Source organism: Strix uralensis, chromosome 3 (assembly GCF_047716275.1).
Source record: "Strix uralensis isolate ZFMK-TIS-50842 chromosome 3, bStrUra1, whole genome shotgun sequence".
Classification (NCBI taxonomy): Eukaryota; Metazoa; Chordata; class Aves; order Strigiformes; family Strigidae; genus Strix; species Strix uralensis.
The window spans coordinates 61,257,265-61,278,472 of record NC_133974.1 but is presented as its reverse complement, the minus strand read 5'-3'; the positions used below and the strand labels follow the sequence as shown (position 1 = coordinate 61,278,472).

The following is a 21,208-nucleotide window of genomic DNA, read 5'->3' as shown; positions in this document are numbered from 1 at the left end:
AGACTTTGAAGATGTAATTGTTCAGTAGGATTCCTAAGAAACAAATCTTAATACAGAGAGATTTGAGCAACTGCTCTCAGCCTGGTAAGATAAAGTGGTAGGAAATCACTGATGTAAATAGAAAAGAAAATCCTAGGTTTTGTTGTTGGAGTAGAACTGTAAAGCCTGTTAAATTTTATTTTGATTAATTGTTCTGAAAGTGCATGAATATTTCATTTTAAGTAGGAGCCCATCTCACTTTGTTTCTCAACATGAAGCGTGCAGATGAGCCTAAGTAAGCAAGTTCTGAGCTTTGGAGGGTAAATTATATTACACAGCAAACTTGGATGTGCTTCTCTGCCGCAGACTGAGCACTTGGCATTCAAATTTAAAGCACTGGACTTACTGAAGGGAATCCTTCATTTTGGAAAACTCTCTAATATTTATTTTTTCCTTCATAGCAGAACAAGAATGAATGCATTATGTGGGTTACTTGTCGAGTCTGCTATTATATAATTTTTAACAATACACCTTCTGTTTATTATATTCTGCTTGGTCATTTAACAATCATGCAGCAAGTTTGTGTTTAGTGGGGGAGCTTGACTTCGCTTGGCTTTCTGGCAGTGGTGTGACGGTGAGAGCGTGCGCTGTGGGAGGGCATGGACAAGTACGAGAGGAAGAAAGTACCATGAGGTTTGTTTATTTTGGTTATTTCAAGGCACTAGATCCAAGCTTTGTATTAAGTTATCATTCCAGAGAGTTCAAGCCTTTGCTCAAAACTGAGGTGGAGGGGAAGGGGGAAAGTAGCTTGAAAATCCTGCTTTTGGATTTAGCTTTTGCTATCAGGAGAAGCCAGCTAACCAGAGGGGGAGAGGTGCACCTCGCACCAAATAACTTTAATGTAGCTTAAGCAGCACCAAAAAATAAAGCCTTTGACATCACCCCTCTACGTGTGATATTGGAATTTAATAATTTCATTGATGCCTGAAGTTCAATAAGGTTTTTCATTTGTAGGAGCCTTTGCAAGCATCAGCAAGCTTCCTTAATTCTTATTCATAGGAGGCAGATACTAGCCAAGCTGAGGAGGGAGACAGTGCCTGCCATGGGGCAACTTTGCTGTGCTGCACTGGATCCAGATTTTCAACTATCCAACCTCCATTACTTTTGCCCTATGAACACCCTGTCAGATAGCACCCATGTGATAAGCAGGATTTTGGCAGTTACGGGATGGTGACTGTTTTAGGGAGATGTGGTGAGAGAGTACCCTTTGGAAGTGTCTCAAGTGCCACATTCTTTTGGAGATCTGGTTTCACTTTTTGCCTCTCACTGTACTTTCTGGCCCGGCTCTGCAGGCTGAATTTACCCCTGGGGAGTGGCTCCTGGCCATTTCTGGTGTAACAGCAAAGAGAGTGTCTGTGGGAGCAAGGAAACTGAGTGGTACCTTCATGAAGTGGGGAAGAGTCACACCAGTAGACCTGTTGATAAAGATGATGGCGCGGTCTTTGTAGTGGAATACCAGTGACTGAAATCTGCCAGGCTGGTATAAATGAACGTTTTCACCAGGGCTTGCAGTGAAGCATAGGAAGAGTGCTTTGACTGCTGCAAGAAAGGTGGCAGAAGCTAAAATTCATCTCTTTAAATATATTAATAGTTAAAACAGATACTTGTTTCAGTGAGTTTGAAGCAGTGCTGAACCCCTGGCTAATCTACTGCAAAACTGTTTGGAGAGTGACTAACCCATGCTAAGATCACAAAGGGTAGATATAAAATGAAGTATTTTGAGTATTATGAAGTACTCCTGCCTGTGACAGGAGGCCAGCTAATATACACATGCAGCATTAACTCATCTACTTTTCCTCCCCTTTGTATTTTGCCACAGGCTTTCAGTTTATTAAATTCCGTGGCTCAGCAGTAGCGCTTCTTGTGTTAGACAGAAAGCTCGGAGTGTAAGACCTCAATGAAGTTTCTCATTCCAGGGGTTGATTAGAGCTAAAAAAGTCTGCAGAGGTCACATTTTGCTACGTATCAAGTAGAGCAGGCGATGCAGTTAGAAGGAAATGATGATGTCTTTCTGGGGACTGAGCAAAGCTGAGTGCTCAGAAACTATCCTGGTCAAAGAATAACATGTGGTTATGGGAAAGAGCAGTGACATCATTTGTTCTTAGTGCATATTTCTGGGGGTTTTTTTATACTAACTTTTAGTGGAGGGTCTGTTTTTTGATTAAAATAAAAAAAATCATCATTTAAAGTGAATGGTAATGAGGAAAAGGGGTCACCAAAGAGCTCAAACTATTTTTACCTTACTGACTGATCTCTCACCCTGCCCTGCAGCTCCAGACAGATTAAATTTTTCAGTGATTTGTGGTAGCTGTGATTTTTTTTCCAGAACTCTTTAAGCTCCTTCCTTTAGATGAGATATACATTATTCCTCTTTTAGCAGCTTCCTTCCCTCCCCTTTTTATTTCAACTAACTTTAGGTAGATAGGTGGTGCTTAGTATAACAAAGGTACAATTTTAGAAGTATTGAATTTAGACAGATAAAAGGTAGCATTAGAAAGGAAACATTGGTTGATTGCTGAAAAAGAGCTGTTGAAAACCTGTGAAATCCCTCAATGCCAGGTTTGTTTAAATATCTCTTATAATACACCCAGTATATCTGTTATAATTTTATTTAAAGTTGAATGAATTTTCTTAGGAGTACAACTGCTACTGCTGGGCTCTCCTGGGATGCTTGCAGCTATGAAGTAGTGGCAGATGAGTATGTAGTGGTCATGTTTTGCGGCAGTGTGAAAGCCTGATGGTGCTTTTCACCCCCTAACTTGATTCTGAAATGCTTTTGAGTACCACTTGTCTCTTGATGGGACCTCAACACTGAGCTCTTCTACCATGGAAATGAGGCATGGGCTGATTATACTTGGGGTTTTTTTATGTATTCATTGTATGATGATCATGCTAAATGTCTCTTGTAATAACTCTGCTTTGGTTACTCTTATTTTCAGAGAAGAAATGGGGAAGATATTCCAGTTGCTCAGACTAAAAATATCAATCACAGAAGATTTGCTGCTACCTTTAAGTTGCAAGAGGTGACAAAAACCGACCAGGATTTATACCGCTGTGTAACTCAATCAGAGAGAGGTTCTGGAGTGTCAAATTTTGCTCAACTTATTGTTCGAGGTAAAGTTTTAGTTGCTCTCATTTTGTCCAGTGAAATGCTCTTAATACCAGTGATTTCCACTTGCACCTTTTATTTAGACTACAGATGCCTTGATCTGAAATAATCATACAAAGATAGCCCTGTGAAGCGTCTGAAGTTGTCATAAAATAAAAGACTGGTTTGAAAAACTTCTTACAATTGCTTTCCATAGAATGCATCTGTGTAAAAACCGTGATCTTACAGTGTGTTTAACATGCCTGTATGCTTTTCTGTGGATGCTATTTATTGAACTTCAGGTGAAAACTCCTTAAGTTTTCATAAATACTTTTACAGGTAAGAGAGATTCCACTGTACTTAGTTAACCTTTTAAAATCAGTTGCCTTGAGCAGACTGGTAGTACAGCAAATAACACACTGCTCTGTTACCTGGGAAACAGGTATATAAAAATAGTTGAAAACTTTCACCTGCCCAAGGACTGAGAGCTTTATGGAGATGATCTGTGATGATTTCCAACCTCTGAAGTAGGAGGAAGAAAAACAAAACCTTGCTTTTTCAACTTGAAATATTTTTTTTGTTGCAATTCATTCAGAAGCCTGCTCAGGTGCAACCACAGCTTGTGTGTGGCAATGTTGGGTTGATGATTTTTTTATTTATATATTTTATGTTCTGGAAGTATGTAATATATGATTGAATATAGGAGTTCAGTTTTCACTTCCAGAAGTCACTTTCTGGTTGGCCTGGGATAAGCTATTAAGCCTCTCCATGCGTAGTTGTGCCACCTGCAGAACTGCCCATTTCACTCTTAGTTGTGGTGAGGCTTAATGTTTTTTAACTGGGAAAAAAAAGTGGTGTACAAAATCTGTCTGTGGTGCTGCTGCCCGGTACAGGGGCTGTTTTGGCCAGGGAAGCACAGGGGTTGGGCACACGATGGGCTCTTGCTTGACTCGGTGGTCCAGCAAAGGGCTGTTCAGTCAGTTGGTATCTGGGAGTAAGCCACTGTGTCTGCAGCCCGAACAAGGAAAGCAAGTTTCTAGAAATAAAAGTAGCATAGGAAATGCTCTAGGATATTTGCTATCTGGCATTTGCTGGCAGAGGTCCTTTCCCTGGGAGACCAGTTGATTGAGGTCAACTAGGTTTTACACTTTCTATATAACATCAATAAAAATGGCCTTTGCTGACCATATGAGGATTTAGACAATATATTAACAGCTTTGTGTTATTCTGTTACGTGTACCTTTTTTCTAGCAAAGTGCAAGATAGTTTTTATCCTAATAAAATGAAATCAGTCCTGTTACATCATGAAAACAGACTTTTGTTGTTAGAAAAGCAGGGCAAATCGATGTATTTATCCAATAACCAAAGTTTTCTAGTTCTAGTGTAATAGAGCAATAAAATGGTGTTTAAAACACTATTTCTCTCAAAAAATGAGGTAACAATATCAAAGTTCATAGTACTCTCCTTTTAAATGCAGAATATTGTCCTGCTGAGAAGCTTAGCTCATTTGATAGAGAATACCATCTTTATGGCTTGAAACATAAACTTGATATCTAGCTATATATACAACAGCTATATAGGTTTTATATTTTAAGGTTAATTTTACTTTTTGTGTGCTTTTTGGATTGGAAGCCCAAGAATTTTAACTTCCTTTTAAAAATATATATATTTACGTGTATGTGTGTATATATATACACATATATGTATATATATTTATACCATTAAAAAAAAAAAAAAAGAAAAACATTAATCTTCTAAAAACATTTTCATCTATTTGACATCATGGTAGAGAACAAAGATTTATGTTTTATAGTAGGATTTATTGCTTGCTGTTATATTTGAAAAGCAATATACAGTAATATATTTTCTTGTTTGTCTGGATAACCACTAAATAAATCTTGTTAGCCAAAAAAGCATACCCTTAGGGATCAGCTACCCTGGTGTTAAAACTGTACTGAAAATTAACCATAATGACAGGCCCTATATCTCAGTGGCACTTTAAAGCTGACATTCTGCTATGTGGATACAAAAGATGATAATTTTAAAGGAAATTTTTGGGCCACTGATATGAATTGCCTTTAATAAGAGCTGGCATAGTATTGCCCATTGTCAAAGATGACCCAGGGGGAAGAGTTTATTAGTGTGTTTCCTTCTAAACTGGAAGTGACAGGGCATGCTTGGGGCCCTTTTGTTGCTGTTTGTAACAAATGAAAATTTTGCTGCAGAATTCTCATGCTGAAGAGTATTGATCTGTGTGTTCTCACAGCCAGAGGAGGGGAAAAAACCCAATGAAACACAATTTACTTTGTCATGGCTTTAGTATTGCTTCCAGATCATTTTGAGTAATGATAAGGTCTTCAGTTTGTAGAAGCCAAACTTTATTGTCAACACCAGTTATTAGAGAGCAAGAAACAAGGAACAGGAGTTGTTGCCCAGGTGTTCCGTTACGTGGCTGAGATCCTTACATACTCCACATCTGTACAGACATGTGGTACCATAATATAGGTGTGGAGGCATCTGATACTTTTTTGATCAGCAGTCCATAGACTAGTCTTGGTAATGAAAATTCCAAGTTATAGAATGTATATCATGTTGAAACATCATTATTTCATTCTGAGCTTTAACAGAAGAATTACATTCAGTGGAGTTCTCAACTTCATTTCAAATGTAGTTAGCTGTGAGGGATGGTGTACATTTCAAGACCCTGAATGGGATAACTCAATTACTCTGGTTAATTTTTTGAAGAAAATTCAGACTAGGATAGGATTTGTAATTCAATTATGACATTTTACCAACAGTAGTTCCAGTCAATGATTTAATGTCTCACCTTTGCTTGGAGCTGGTCTTCATCTCCCAGGTCAGCAGCTGCATTGTATTGATTTTTTTTTTTTACGTGGTTTCTATGACATTGCTGTCATTTTTGGATACATGTGCAAGGAGCTCTCCCTTTTCCCTTCCTTTTACAGGAAGCTTGGTGCTGTCATTACTGTTAGTTGACATACCCTCCTGAATAGGTCCATCTGATTAATCGTCTATTTATATTTTCCCTTGGTGTCTGGTAAGTTGGCAATTTCTGGGAAGGTAGTTTCTTGATGTCTTCAGGGTTGTGTGTACTGGAAGTTGAAGGAGATACTGAGAGGAACAGTAACTGTGATATGTAAGAGTGAACGAGAAGACACTGACTGTTTGTTTCTGTTCACTTGTTTCTTACTTGCTTTTGAGAACAAGTGTATCATGCTCTCAAAGTCTTTCTGCTCCTTTTGCTACTTAACATGGAAATGTAGAAATTAAGTGCCCAAAGTATCACCTGTGCACTTGTGCTTGTATATACTTGATATATACAATTGTATAGACTTTCCAAGTTACACTACTAAATGTACTGATCTTCAATCAATAAAGAACTTTGCCCTGTAATCAGTTCTTGTACTGTGTCATCGTTCAGAGCTCTTCAGACAAATATTCCAGCAGGTTTTTTAAGTTGGCAATATTTATCAGAAGAGTGATCTTGTGCCTCAAGAAATGAGGTAGTTTTCATCACAGCAGTTGTGATCAACTTCTTGGTTGACTTGGCATGTTAAAAGTGGCTGGGCTGTCAGGAGGACAGGAAGTTGATGATGTATTCTTATGGGATTTGTTAGCAAAACTTTGTAAAAGAATCCAGATTTAGTTTGTTCCTGTTTGGAATGTCTTACGCTCAGGCAGTCCTGCAGGGACCATGAATAAAATCACCATTTTCTTTGGCTGCAGTGTACCTGGAAGATCCACATGAGTGATAAGGCTTTATTTATTTTTTTTTTATTTTACTGAAACAGCAGTTTGTTGCTCTGATTATCAAAAAAAAAAAAAAAGCAAACCACACTCAAATACAATGATAATGACTGACACTTTATCTAAAGTGTTTGTATACTTTCCCAACTTTTCCTTTAAAGTAGCTGTACGTTGCTAGCAGACTAGTTGTACAAAACTTAATATTGTGCTATGAAATACTGCAAATTCAGCAGGAAATGTGCATTTTATTTTATGTAGTGGATCTTACATAAATTAGTTGGAAGAAGATGTAGATTAGTGTTAAAGACAGGGAGGAAAAATAAGGGAAAAAGACCTCAAAATGTATGAATCAACTGTAATGTTTGTTAATAATCTGTGAACAGCTCTACCATATGTCTGATTCTACTGATAGTTTCTATTTCAGTCGTAAGTTATAACAATTTTTTATGTTTTTCCTAGGTGAATGTAGTTAACATTTCTTCATCCAGTCCAAGCAGCCCTTCTGTGGTGGGGTCAAAGCAAGGGGAGGCTTACACCTTGATTTATGATTCCCATGTGGAATTGCCTTCATGTCCCTGGTAAATCCAAGTTAACAATAGAAAAGAAAGGCAGTTTTCCTCCATATGTTTTTCTCTACTGTCTTCTGACTGTTCTTCCAGAAATCAGAAGTCTGGTAAACTTACCCATTTGTATGAGTTTATTAATATGAAGGAGGCTGTTTTGTTTCTTGTGTTTACTTTGACGTGGCAAGCAGTCTCTCTGTCACGAGGCTCAAGTTTTGGTGCGGTTTGTGATTATATTCTTCTTTGGTTCCCTTACTGGACTTAGTTTACTATTAGGAGCAGTTCTTATTATGTAAGCAAGTCTGGCAGTGATATTTCTGCCTTTCTTGTCTGAAATCTGTTTAGGGGTTTTATACAGGAAGACCAGCATTTGGCTGGTCTCCGCTGATGCCAGAACACTGTGAAGATGGAGTTTGCCATCACAGGAGTACATCATAGGAGCATTATTTTTTTCTCTTACAAGAAACTCTGAAGTATTTCCATTTAAGAAAGTTGTGGACCAAAATTCATTTTCCAAATTTCACTAGTACTTGTTTTGTTTGGAAAAAGAGTGAAATCTCTGGACTTGCTCCTGGTGTGTGTCCTCTAATTTGCTACCTGGTTTATTTGTTCAGTATAATAGCAGACTTAAAAATATGCCAAGGAGAGCACTAGGCAGCAGATAGAAGTAAATGCATCAGGTACTCTGAATGTATACTCCCTGTTTGCAAATAGGCTAACTCTTTTTGTACCAGTTTTGCAAAATGACCCATATCTCTGTCCTCCAGTATTAAGTTCTCTGATGAATAGTAGATTTTATTTTTTTTCACCCCTGGTCATATCACCCACCATCATAAATGCTAGACAAATCAGATTATTAGTGACACTTTGTTATGTGTTCAGAAATTCAGTCTCCAGGAGACAGTGGTGATATATAATAGGGCTTTGGACTGTATCTTTGAAGAGTCTTGAGCTGGGTCTTTGTGTGTGTGTTTCACTGAATTTCAAAGCAGAGGGAAAACTGGGGAGAGAGATTCCACAGTCCAAGTTGTTGAAATCTGTGGGCTTTACATAATTATCTTGGCTAAGTGCCCCTTTGAACCATCGCCAGACTTCTGTAGGAGTATGCAAACATTTTAGTTGTAAGTTGGAAGTCCCATGTGGCTGCTATGCTTGGTTCATAAGGTGCATTCTTGGAGTACAGATATTAATACTGTCACACTTTTGGACACTCATCCCACTTTCAAGACTACTTTATATTCCAAGTTTTCCTATTAGTTGAAGCCTAATTCTCTTATGGTTGTATCCCTATAGGAAAAGCAGGTGACAATCTCTTAATGACTTTGCAGCAGTTGGAAAAATAATTAAATGATTTTGAAGTTTTTCTAAACCTTGCTAATAAAACACAAGTTATATTTTGGGTGTATGTTTAGGTGTAACCATCCTTCAGAGAGTCCAGGATCCAATTAACTTGATCACTTGATCTTTTTGTGGCATCCTCTGGTTTAGATTTCTCTACCATATTAAGATCTTATCCTCTTTAAGCAGGTTTAACAGGGAATCTTCCTATTTTCAATCCTCTGTGTATTACAGTCAGTAAAGAGGGGTTGTCTCCCTGAAGTCAAATCCTGCCTCCTTTAAAAAGAATGAAACAAGAATATAGGAAAATAATTCAATAGTCTATATGTTCATAATTAATAAATTGAGTCAGATAAGAGTCCTGAGCTCTTCATATATCTACCATACCAGAAAGAGTAGCAGTCTCACTTTCTCTGAAGGCAGCTCTTCTGTCCAAGTAACTCTGCTAGACTCCTTTGCTAAGGCAACATTTGTCTCTAGTTTATGTAATTAATAGGTGCATTGCTCATTTTCTTTAGATGGCACAGGAAATTTGCTTTTCCTGGAGAAGCAGGAGAAAATAGTTTTGACTAGATTTTTAAAAGAAGCTGAAGAAACTTAGATTAGCAGGAGGTAACAGAAATGCAGTGTTTGGAGTAGGCTCAGTTCCATCATTCTGAGCAATCTTTGCTGGGCAGTGTTACATTTGAAATGACAGAACCACCTAGGGCAGGTTGTCTAGGAGTGTGTCCAGATGGCTTCTGAATATCTCGAAGGATGGAGACTCCACAACCTCCCTCAGTCACCCTCACAGTGAAAAAGCATTTCCTGATGTTCAGACAACCCTTCCACATTTCAATTTGTGCCCATTGCCTCTGATTCTGTTACTGGGCACCACTGAAAAGAGCCTAGCTCTGTCCACTTTGCACCCTCCCTTCAGATAGTTATACACACTGATGAGATCCCCCCTGAGCCTTCTCTTCTCTAGGCTGACCAGTCCCTGCTCTCTCAGTCTCTCCTCATGTGAGGGTTGCTCCAGTCCCTTCATCATCTTTGTGTGTCCCTTCATTGGACTTTTTCCAGTGTGTCCATGTCTCTCTTGTACTCAGGAGCTCAGCACTGGACCCAGCACTCCAGGTGTGGCCTCACCAGTGCTGGGTAGAAGGATCACCTCCATCAACCTGCTGGCAATACTTTGTCTAATGCAGCTCAGGGTACCATTAGCCTTTTCTTCTTGCCACAGGGACACATTGCTGGCTCATGTTCAACACGGTGTCCACCAGGACCCCCCAGTCTTTTTCTGCCCAGCTGCTTTCCAGCTGGGTGACCCCCAGCCTGTGGTGGTGTCTCAGGTTGTTTCTCCCCAGGTGCAGGACTTCACTTACCCTTGAACTTTGAGGCTCTTGTCAATCCATTTCTCCAGCCTGTTGAGATCGCTCTGGGTGGTAGCGTGACCCTCTGGCATTATCAGCCACTCCTCCCTGTTTGGCATCATCATTAAACTTGCTGAGGGTACACTCTGCCCCATCACCCAGACCATTAATGGACATGTTAAACATGAAATGCTACAATGCTTTGTAGCAGTCAGTTTGATTATTTACTTTTTTTTCAAGGGACGATCAAGTTGCTTTCATTTCAAAGTCTTTTCATGCATATGATTTCTTTAAAAGTTTGCGTGGTACTGTCAGAAGTAAAACCTTGTATTCTTGACAAAGATCAGTCTCCTGTTTGGTGTGATGGACTCTGTTTAGCCGATTCCTTCATTGCAGTGTTGGCTTAGTTTGGGTGGAGAGTGTTTCTATCTCCTTATAATACTCTTGAAGTCTTTTTAATGTGAACTGTTGCTTTATTGTAGTTCTGTGATTTGTTCTTCAGAAAGATCTGAAACATGTAAGGTAAAGCACACGTTTTGCTTTTATCTCATAAGACGTGAGTTTTGTACTGCTTGATATAGTCTAAATTAATATTCTCGTTAGGCAAAAGCTAACCTTTTCAGCGCTGATACGTAGCTTCTTACTGTATTCCCTGAACTTTAAGGTCACTGATGTGGATCAGAGCAAGAGCCAAAGTCCTGTAGCCCCATGTCCTGCCTGTGGTTGGGTTCAGTAGCTGGTATTTGGGACAGGGTATCGGGGAAGAGCAGATGTAGAGGTGACCCTTGTTGGGTCACCAGTCATCTTTTAATAAGGGGTGGTACCCTCTCAGCTCAGACATTAGTGATATGACTCTAGTTACTCATTCAGGGAGAAGATGTGTGAGTATAGAGCAGAGGGGCAAAGTACAGAGACAGAGAGAAAATACTGCTCGTCTTAACTTGTTCTTGAAAGTATACTGTTTGCTCTACATGTGAAGCCTGTCAAAAGAGTTTACCAGATACTAACAAAATACAAAATTAATGTCTACATCAAAGAAGTGACTGTGCAAAGTGATTGAGCTGATATGAGGTGGTTTTTTTCAATCTTTATTTTTATTAGATCCTCTCCTAACCAATGAAACTCAATCCTGTTATCACTGGCAGGTGGGAATGGATAACATATAACCTCTTGTGACAAAGCGTAGATTTAAAACCTCTGTAGAGGTTTTACATAACTGCTAAATATCTTTATATAAGGATCATAGTTAACCTAGAAATGACCTATTAAAAAATAACCATGCAGGAATCAAACCAGATTCACAGTTAACTAATTTTATAGTTAACTAATTTACAGTTTTCATTGCCTGGTGTATACTTTTTTCTGACATCTGTGGTGGATGCTGATGTTGTGTGGCACTTTGGTTTGTGAGTCCAAGCAGCCAGCTGTTCCTGTTGTGTTTCCTGCAAGACTTCATCCCACCTGTATGAGAGCACATGGGATAGCAAACCCTGTGGAAGTCCTCTTATCTTCTCTCTCCTCCAGTCACTTCTCAGTGGAAACCCTGTGGGAACTCCCTTTCCACGGGATCTGGGTGGAAACCAGCAGGACAGAGGGGAAAAAAGAGGAGGAGGAAGGCTGGTGATGCTGGTAATTAGCCAGATCGATGTTTACGTGGCTATCTTTATTTCTTTAAGAGCATTGCTTTTATATATCTGAAGCTGATACATTTCTAGGCATCTGATCACTTTTAGAACTACAAATAGTTTTCCTTGTATCTTTTCTAATTATTAGGTATAACACTATTTTGTGTGCCATTAGGTGCAACACTGTTTTGTGTCCAGGACTGAACATGTAACAGACCTGACATTTTTTGAGTGTTGTCTTCGACCACGTACATAAACATTCAGACAGGAATGTACTTTCAAAACAAATCTCTGGATTGTCTCCGCTTCTGAGCCCTCAGTTCCCGTCAGAACAAGGGATCTACCCTTCTTTCAGAGGGAAGTAAACCAAAAGGAGGCACATAATGCTTTCCAGCTGCCAGTAGGCATTCAGTAATGACTAAACTCATCCCAGGTACAACTACCTGAAATGGACATAGAGGGTGTTGCTGGGTCCTCAGCACCAACACCTTCACTCTGCAGATCTACTAGCACAGCGTTAGGGAATCCCAACCGTTGATTAAGTGTGGGGTGTTTTCCCCACCAAGATTAACTCAGAAAAAGAACTTTTGAGGTTAGGTCTGTAATCCCGATCCCTCTTGCCATGTGAAGGAGATATGCCCGTGCTAGCCAAAGAGCGAGCAGTACAGAGCCAGGGAGGACTGGGCCTGGGCAGGGCTTTAAGGAATGGCTATGCTTAGTGTTTGGGTAAAATGAGGGTGAAAGGGCAGTTGGCAGGGAGGGAGGCTTTGCTCCTCTCCTGCTTCCTCTCCATGCCCCTAGGGGTGCGCAGTCCCTGTTCTCCTCTTGGCTCAAGGGCTGTGTTGCTTTTGAGGGCTGGTTCAACAAGCAAAACAGTCATCAAGCTGCTCCCTCTCAGCGTGGCTGGAACACTTCTGCCTTACTGGGAAGTGCAGTCAGCTTGCTGGAGCTGGCCCAAGAGCCAGGAGCCTGGAGCAGGGAGGAGGGCAGGAAAAGGGCCCTCCCCTGCTTGCCAGGCAATGGGCTGCTACTTGTTCTTGTCAGGTCTTGTGGACACCTCACCGTGATTTGGCTGTAAAATAAATAGAGCTGTAGGGTCAGTCAAAATCAATGGAAGCCTATAATGGGAAGTGGTGACCTGGGATGAACTTGGCCAGGCAACTCACGGTTTCAGAGGAGTTAGCTCTGTGCCAGCAGGCTTAGTGCTGAATTTAGGTAATGTTCTGCTGGGGTCTTCTGCCACTGTGGCAGACCAGGTATTATCAGCCCCCTTACTGGCAGCATAAGTTGGGTATCACCTGGATATGATGTGGCTTCACTCAGCCCAGTTTAAAATTGTATTGCTGGTGATACCACAGGTGTGGTATTAATGATTGATTGTGTGAGCATGGTCTTGCCATTTAGGTGTTGTTCTATACCTCTGTCATTTTTTCATGTGCCTCCTTATTGGGAAAGTACATAGGTGTCACTTCAGGGAGGAAATAAGGGGATTTCTTTGTTTTTTATATCTGCATTTTATCCAAGTAAAATGACATGAAGATCATTTGAAGTAACATGATTTTTTCTCATCTTAGAGATGTCTCCAGACTGCCCTACCCCATCAGTACTGTATTTCACTTGGATAATTTCCCTCCCAGTATCTGGTCTGTCTCAACGTTTATTTAAATCGCATGTTTTGTTTGAATACTGCAGCTCAGGATGGTTTGTCTCAGTTTAAATGCCATTGATGTAAGCGGGGAGGTTAAGAAAATATTTACTTAAGGGTAGGCAAAGTTCCCTTACCTGCCATCATTTGCCAGTTTGGGGGAGGGGAAAACCCCTCTAGGTTTGACATCTCTGTGTATTGTGCAGGGTTGTTAAAAAGTGTGTCGATGAGTAGATGCATGGTAATGATGAAAAGGAGTGCATTTGGAATTCAACATAGATGGCAGAAAATGCAGGATGTCAGAGAAGCCATATATTAAAGGGAATTTGAATTGGAAACTGAATCCCAACCTGCCACTGGGGGCATTTTGATCATTTTGATTTATTAAACTTTTATAACAGCATTCAGATGAAGCTGAATTAAAACGCTTAGTCTTGGGTGGTTTATGGTACACAAGTCATCATGCTAGTGAAGTCTTGCCATGATCAATGTAGAGTTAATCTAAGTTTCTTTTTGAATGCAGGTGCACCTGTGTGCTTTAGTCTGTATTTTAAAATCTAATAGGCTTCTAATTCTGAATCACTTAACAAAAATACAGAGTGAAGCCACCCCTGACATTAATTTTCAGCTGCATTTGAGTGAATCTTGCTATTAAATTGTAGATGAACTGTAGGAACACAAACTGCATATATATTCCTATACCAATTTTATATATTGATAAATATACATGCAATATGAAATAGCTAGCTATGGAAATAGAGCAATATTTCCTTGGAAATGGGTCATATTCCTAAAGGCATAAGGCACTTGCATTGTAATACTATCCTGACCATCTCCCAGCTTCAGCAGCCGTACATAGTCTCTGCACTGTCTGAGCACCATCTCTGCAATAAAAAGAGATCAATTACTATTAGAGTGGTACTGCAGGTTAAAGGCATTACAGGTTCACACTCAGTTTTGCAGCAGGGAGATGATACTTAGCTGCAAATGGGGAATGATGCAAAAGATGGATGAGACAGAGTTCAAGGAGCAGTAGTGTGAGGGTCCAGCACTATCATTCCAAGCTGTCTCAGAGACATGATGGATGGTTCGGTGGCAAGAAGCAATCATACCAGATGATGAGAGATTCGTCTCCAGATCTTGAGCCCGCTGCATGCTGTCTACATGTTGGTGTTCTAGTGGCATAATGATTCCTGATGTGTTATGAAGAGCTAAATTACTGTACTTAAACAACTAAACTGGTATGTTGAATTTAGTAACCCAGATTTTTTGGCAGCTGCTAGAAAAGCAAGTAGCATATCAAACGCTCCTGCACATTGTAAATTTAATTACCTCATATTTATGCATAGTACTTGTTGACAGGATCTTGTAAGCTATGCTAATATGGTAGGTAATTTGTTACCTCCAGAAATCACTTTCCATGTGCCTTCTGATCATTATCATGAAACATGATAAATGATCCAGCCCATGAGGTGTAAATGAAAATGAAATGGATAATTGGATTCTATGTCTAAATTGAGGCTGGAATAGTTGCTGCAATTATAATGGAATTTATCTCATAAAAATATGCTTTGCAATGTACTAGTGACCTTTAATCATTTTGGTTGGGGAGTTATTTGAGGATAATTTTAAAGAGATTACAAAAACTTTACTCAGAATAGTTTGGATAGAAGTTTTTTTTCTTTCCTAAAGAGTTTTAAATATTTGTCTGTTTAATAATTCATATTGCAGGATTATCTGGCAGTGTTAACTGCTGGAAGATAGTTTATTTGCAGAATTATATAGAAAATGGTGAGAAACATATCTGCCTCTCCTGAAGAAGAGTGAAGCTTAGCTACGTGCAGAAAGGAATATTTCTTCCAGGTGAGATGCAGTGTTGAATCTGGATGTGCTGGTTTGCTAGAGAGCTTGTCATTGAGACTGATATGGAACTGCAAACAGGCATGTCTTGGAGAAGATTTAAGGAGTGTTATAAGGAAAATGAATGTGTTTCTCTCCCCTGTTTCCCAGGTATGTGCATGTTTCTTATGGCAGAGTTAGTGCCCTACCTCCTCAAAGAGGAAGGATGACACTGTTGTGTTGGGACTGAAGTTTGAATTTTCAGCTCTTCTCTGAACTTTGTGTGGTTTTTGGTTTTGGTTTGTATGTTGGGTTTTCTTAAAACTGCTTTGTGTCTGGGACCTCATCTGTAAAATTTTGTGTAGTTATTCTATGTCTCTTTTTCTTAGCCATTTAACTCTTAAAACTTGTAGCATATATTGTGTTGCAAAAATTTTGAGTTTACCATCCCAGTTGATGTCTATACATGGTAACTAATGCAATTTTTCATTTTCTAGATTCTTTACTAGTAAATGGAAGCAAAAATTTCCACTCATGACCTTGTGGACTAAACAGAGACAAAACCTCAGTGAACAGTGTAAGAAAAAAGTGAGAGTACATTCTTAGGAATTAAAAATTGCCTAGAATCGACTTAGATTAGAAACCTTACAGCCTAATAAAAATTATTAGTAGGGATGGTAGGGAAAAATCTCCCAACAGTCAACTTACATGCATTACTTTATCCTCCAAGGAAGAAGTTCAAAAGTACAAAATATGTTCTTAACCAATGTGATCTGAAAGGCTTAGACATTGCATTAGGTTGGTTCAAGGGTTGTAAGGTAGGGTTGACATCTGATGAGGAATTCTAGTATTATTAACAATGATAGTCCTAACTTTGTATGAATTAATTTGAATAAACAAGTAACAGTAAAAATACTTTTCTCAATTTAGAGTTCTTGTTTAGATTTTCACACAAATAAATAGACTATAACTTAAATGAATTTAAACTTTATTTGAAATTGCCAAGCATCTTATAAGATAATTTCTGTAACCTAATGGAAAGTTTTATTCAAATTTTTGAGTATTTATAATAGCTTTTTGGTCCTTGTGTCTTTTTTGTGGTAGATCCCATAAGCCATATGGAGCTGTACCTGTTTGTGGACACAAGGAAGAATATTACAAAGTCTCAATGCCATACATGTTTTTTGTAAAGCTGTCTGTAGACCAGCTTACTTGTTTTCTGGGAAAATCAAGATTAGTATATTATATTGATGATTTGATCTATTTCACTATCTAATAAGGATGAAATAAAAGTTTATGTGAAAATTTCAGTTTTATTCTTACACTGACATCCTCATGGTAATATAAGTTGAGTTTTTAACAGCTGGAGATGTAAAGGCTACTGCTTTTGAAGGGAGATATGAGTAAACCAAATGCTTTTCTTTGGCTTAAAAAAAAAAAATCAGACTGTAGTCTCATGATTTTTAATGCTTGCTTTGAACTTCACTCTGACTTTGAAATGTGTTGACAGCAGTTGCTTGACTAATGATTTATTCTTGATTCACTTCTCTTGGACTGGATGACTTGCATGTCCTAGACAAAACAAGATGCTCTCAGTGGGATCAAGCTTGTGACTATAGGTTCCATCACCAGCCATGGGAATATCCTCCTCTTCTCTTTACTGGGGATGGAAAGGAGCAGCTGTCTGGCAGTGTATGAAGCACTGCTTTATGTTGGCAGCCAGATACTTCCAGGGTACAGTTGTAGGGTGTTGTTTTGGTTTTTTGTTTTTTTAAAATATGTGGAGTTGTGGCACAGTTCTTCCTTTGGATCTATGCAGCATAGCACTTGGTCACCTTAGTGGACTGAAGAGAAGAGATTTCTCATGTTCCTGTAGTTGAAGGCTTGGGTCATCTTACCATACAGAATTTTCCTCTTGAAAATAAGCCAGAAACATTCTCTAGTATTTCTGTGTCATTTTGCCCCTTTCTAGTTTAGTCTGCCCCTGCCTCAGGGCAAGGGATAAGGCATGAGTTCAGAACATAGGGAGAAGAAAAGCAGCATCTCTGCAGATCATCCTCCCATGCCCTCAGACCAACTTCTGATCTCTGCGGTGTCTGAAGACAAAGTAGTGAGGGAAGCCAGCACAATTTTTCCAAGTGTAATAATGACTGACAACTCCTGCTCAGCTCTTGAACAGGTTAAAACAGCTTGGGTGAAGTCAATGAAGCTTACCATTTTGATTGTGGATAAGCCAGAGTTCTTGTCTGTGATGTTTTTCTCCATTTTACTTAGGTGAAACATGGCATATATTACAAGAAGCTGGTAAAGTAGACAACTGTGGGGAAAAAACCTTGCTGAAATTATCAGTATTTGTGCAAAGAAATGTCTTCCCATTGTTCCAGGAACATCTTTAGCCTGATATTTGAAGCAAGGGACTCAAACCTTACTCCTGTGATGACTTTGTCAGCCCATTGACTGCTGTCCACAAAGTCCCACTTGTCATCCTCTCAAACCAGGCCATTTGGTTTATGTTCTACCCAAGAAAGTACAACAAATCGGCTTCGCTATTAATTTTTGGTTGGCATCACGGTAATGCAGCATCAAGAGTATGCGCCTCTCCTCTCTGCTTCTGCAGGGGAGGGATTTGTCTCACCAGTTTTCTCATGCCCCTTGACTCCTTGCATTGGCTGTCCTTCAGCAAGTTAACAAAATTATGTGACACACACTCACAGCTTGCCATTACTACTCTTCTCTGCTAGTTCTCGTAAGTATGGCATCCTGTAATCGTCACTTTTGCCACTGCCTTCTCTCTATATTTTTTCAGTTTTGCACCAACAGACCCTCTTGAACTTTCTACAATGTGATTTATCTCTGCCATCTTTTGTACTCTACATTCCGGCTGCTACTTTAATCAGTGGAGCAGAGAAAATGCTGTCAGGTTGAATATGCCAATAAATGACAATGAGGTAATTGAAAGGTGGTTAAAAAGCATATTTTACTAGAAAGAGTAACTCCTTTTCCAAAAGGTTTTGTAAAGGCAATATAATTGGACACTTCAAGAACAACTTTCTGGCTGGCTACAGACATGTTTAAGATGTATTTTGAGTGTAGGCTCACAGACTTCTCTTCTTTCCTGACATTTATCTGGTTTATCTGAGAACCTGCCTCCACCTTTTCTTTTTTTTTTTTTTTTTTTTTGTTTTCTTCTGCATAAGTTCTTTAACTTCAGCTATTTCTTAATGCCGTTTCAGGAATCTGTTTGACCTTCTTCTTGCATTTTTCATTCAACATGGCTGCCTAAAGAAATATTTAATGAGTTTTATTTTTCCTGGGAACACCTCCGATACTTGACCTCTAGGTATGTGGACTTTGCCACAGAAAGAATGGTGCCCCAGTGACACTTCTTTTCCCTCTAAATTACCCTCGTTATCAGTGACATTTTCACAATTAGAAACAAAGTGATTCTCCTGTTTTAGTTGTTTTAGGAGCAGCTTTAGCCTATTCTTTGAATAATATATAAGGTTAAAGAATTGATTGAGAGAGCACAGGTTGGCTTTTTATTCAGCCCAAACCGAGTGGCTGCTTCAAGAATTTCACGAAGCAACTTTCTGGAGTTGCAGACGGATAAGAGTAGTTTAATTCATGTTTTGTTTTGACCAAATTTTGTTGCCCTGTATGTAAAAATAAAATGAACCCCAAAATAGGAATTTAATTGTATGTCAGTACTTCCAGGCTGACATTTGTTAAAAGCGTGTAATGAAAGGAGGAGAATGATCTTGCTTTGAAGTTGAACGCTTTGTAACAGCTGCTATTGCTTACATTAAAAAAGGGGGGGGGAGGTGTAAGTGTGTGCCAAACAATACATGGTACATGCAAACTGTCACCTTATTAAGGAGACTGTCCCCTAAGACATTTGCACCATTAGGACTTCTGATAATTAAGATGAACTATATTTCAGCAAGAAGGCAGCCTTCTGGCCAACTGACTAAGCAGATGCCAAGTGGAAGCAAATGAAACTAAGTTGAGCTCTCAGGCAATTAACAGAAATTAATGGACCAGGTACCTACAGTCTGTTTCCTGCGGGTGTCAGTTGAATGTCCTTGCACTTCCTGCACTTCCAGCTCTGCTTACTTTCAGGGGTTTGGCACCTGAGGTTTCCGTATTGAAATTTGCTGGGATTTATCGCCTGCTTAGCAGACCTCACAGGATTCCTGTGGGGGATTAAAAATTTCACAGGATTCTGGAATTTTAACGGATTGAGAGGGAATCATTGAAGTGATCCTTTGATGGCAAGAATCCTGTTTTGACTCACACCGTTGGGGTATACAGGAAGCCTTCCAGAGGGACTTGCACTAAGTAAAGAGGTGAAGCCTATCAGTCACTGTTTGTTCTGGTTTCAGCCTGATTTCTGAAAGATGCATCTCCATACTGCCATAATTAATGAAGCTTCCTAGTCTGTGAAGGAATTTTTTGCATGTTCTGTTTTTAACTGATTCTGTGCCTCATGAACAGGTTCATACACTGATTATTTATTTGTTTATATATTTATTTATTTGTTGGACCCTTTCTGAAATACATATGGAGGCATGGGCAAGGGCTGTATATGTTACAGCAGATGCACCAAAAGGCATGGCCCTTCTTCTCTTTTCCCTCTTCACTCTCAGCAATGTTATTCTTGCTTTTTTTTCCTCTAGAACTGTACTTGTCCCTCTCTGCAGTGAGCTGGCTGGGGAGCTAAACTAACAGACACTGTAGAAAGAAGTGGGTATTTTTATGTCAGGGTAGTTTTCTAAGAGTAGAACCACTGGTCTAAAAAAAGATGGAAAGACCAGGGAAGAGGTGGTAGTTCACTTCCCACAACAACGTGGTCATTTTAGGTTGGCTTAGCTGTAATGTGAACTGCATACTCAGTCTGCTTTGCAAGTGGATTACACTACACTGCAAAAATCTTTGTGCCTACAGGGAAATGTGGTGTGGAATGGTTCCTGAGATAAACACTGTTGTCTTGGGTTGTTTTTTTTCTGTAGCAGCTTCCTTGTATGAACAAGCCCTTAGAGGAGTTGATATAACAGAAGGGGGCTGACAGGAGATACTAGTATGTTCCCTCAAGCCCACATTATCTTGTCATAGTACAGGAGATAACCAGATACCAGAATGATGGGCCTTAATGTAATAACCCTGAATAGTAACCAGTATATAACCCTGAATAGAACCTAGTAAACCTCATCTTTGGATTGTTAAGTAAAAGAACAGTTGGACTTGGTATGGAAGAGAAGGGAATCTACCAAAAAAAAAAAAAAAAAAAAGTAAATAAGAAGGACAAGAAAGGCTAAGTAAGTAAAATGTCTCTCTTAAACTGATTGTGCAATTCAATTCAAGTTCTGAATGCTAATCGGGACATTTAAATACATAAATACAGTAACACTTGGAGTGGCTTTTCCACAATATCCTAATGAAGTATGCTAGTATGATTTGTATAGGTATAATTAAAGTGTGGAAAAGCAAACATATCTGTGTAGTTGTTGTACCAGTAGTAGTCAATGAATAGCATGAACAGCTGTCTGTCTTATATCACTGCACTGCTATAAAGTGTATTTGAAATTTTCACCCACAATAAACACTTAAAAAGAAAAAAAGTGGGGAAAAATGCACTTATGTCAAATGATTTGTTGAGTCTAAATTAAAAATATTCTTCTGCTGAAGAAACAGTGACTGGTTGTGATATTAGAACTAATTCAAGTTTCTCAAAAAGTCATTTAAAAAGAGTGAGGCAACCAGAGAGCACTGTTAAAGTGTTTATAATTCAGAGAAGGAGAGAAGGCAATATGTAGGCAAAAGCAGTATACTGAAGAGCAAAGGATTATGAACCTGGATGAGGAGAGTGCCACTAAAGTCACTTAGGTAGAATTACAGGTGTGTTTTTTTTTATAGTCAGTTATGGTGTAAATGACATAGGACATGAACAGAAA

At 39.1% G+C, this 21,208-nt stretch overlaps 1 protein-coding gene across 7 annotated transcripts in view; it reads left to right on the top strand.

Annotated features, from left to right (window-relative positions):
* Nucleotides 1-21,208, top strand: part of PTPRK (protein tyrosine phosphatase receptor type K) — a 418,363-nt gene that overhangs the window by 205,314 nt on the left and 191,841 nt on the right. For all 7 annotated transcript variants that reach the window (XM_074862468.1, XM_074862473.1, XM_074862472.1 and 4 more), the window contains exon 6: nt 2,979-3,153. In XM_074862468.1, the coding sequence (XP_074718569.1) occupies nt 2,979-3,153 (175 nt within the window). The remainder of the gene's footprint in view (nt 1-2,978; nt 3,154-21,208) is intronic.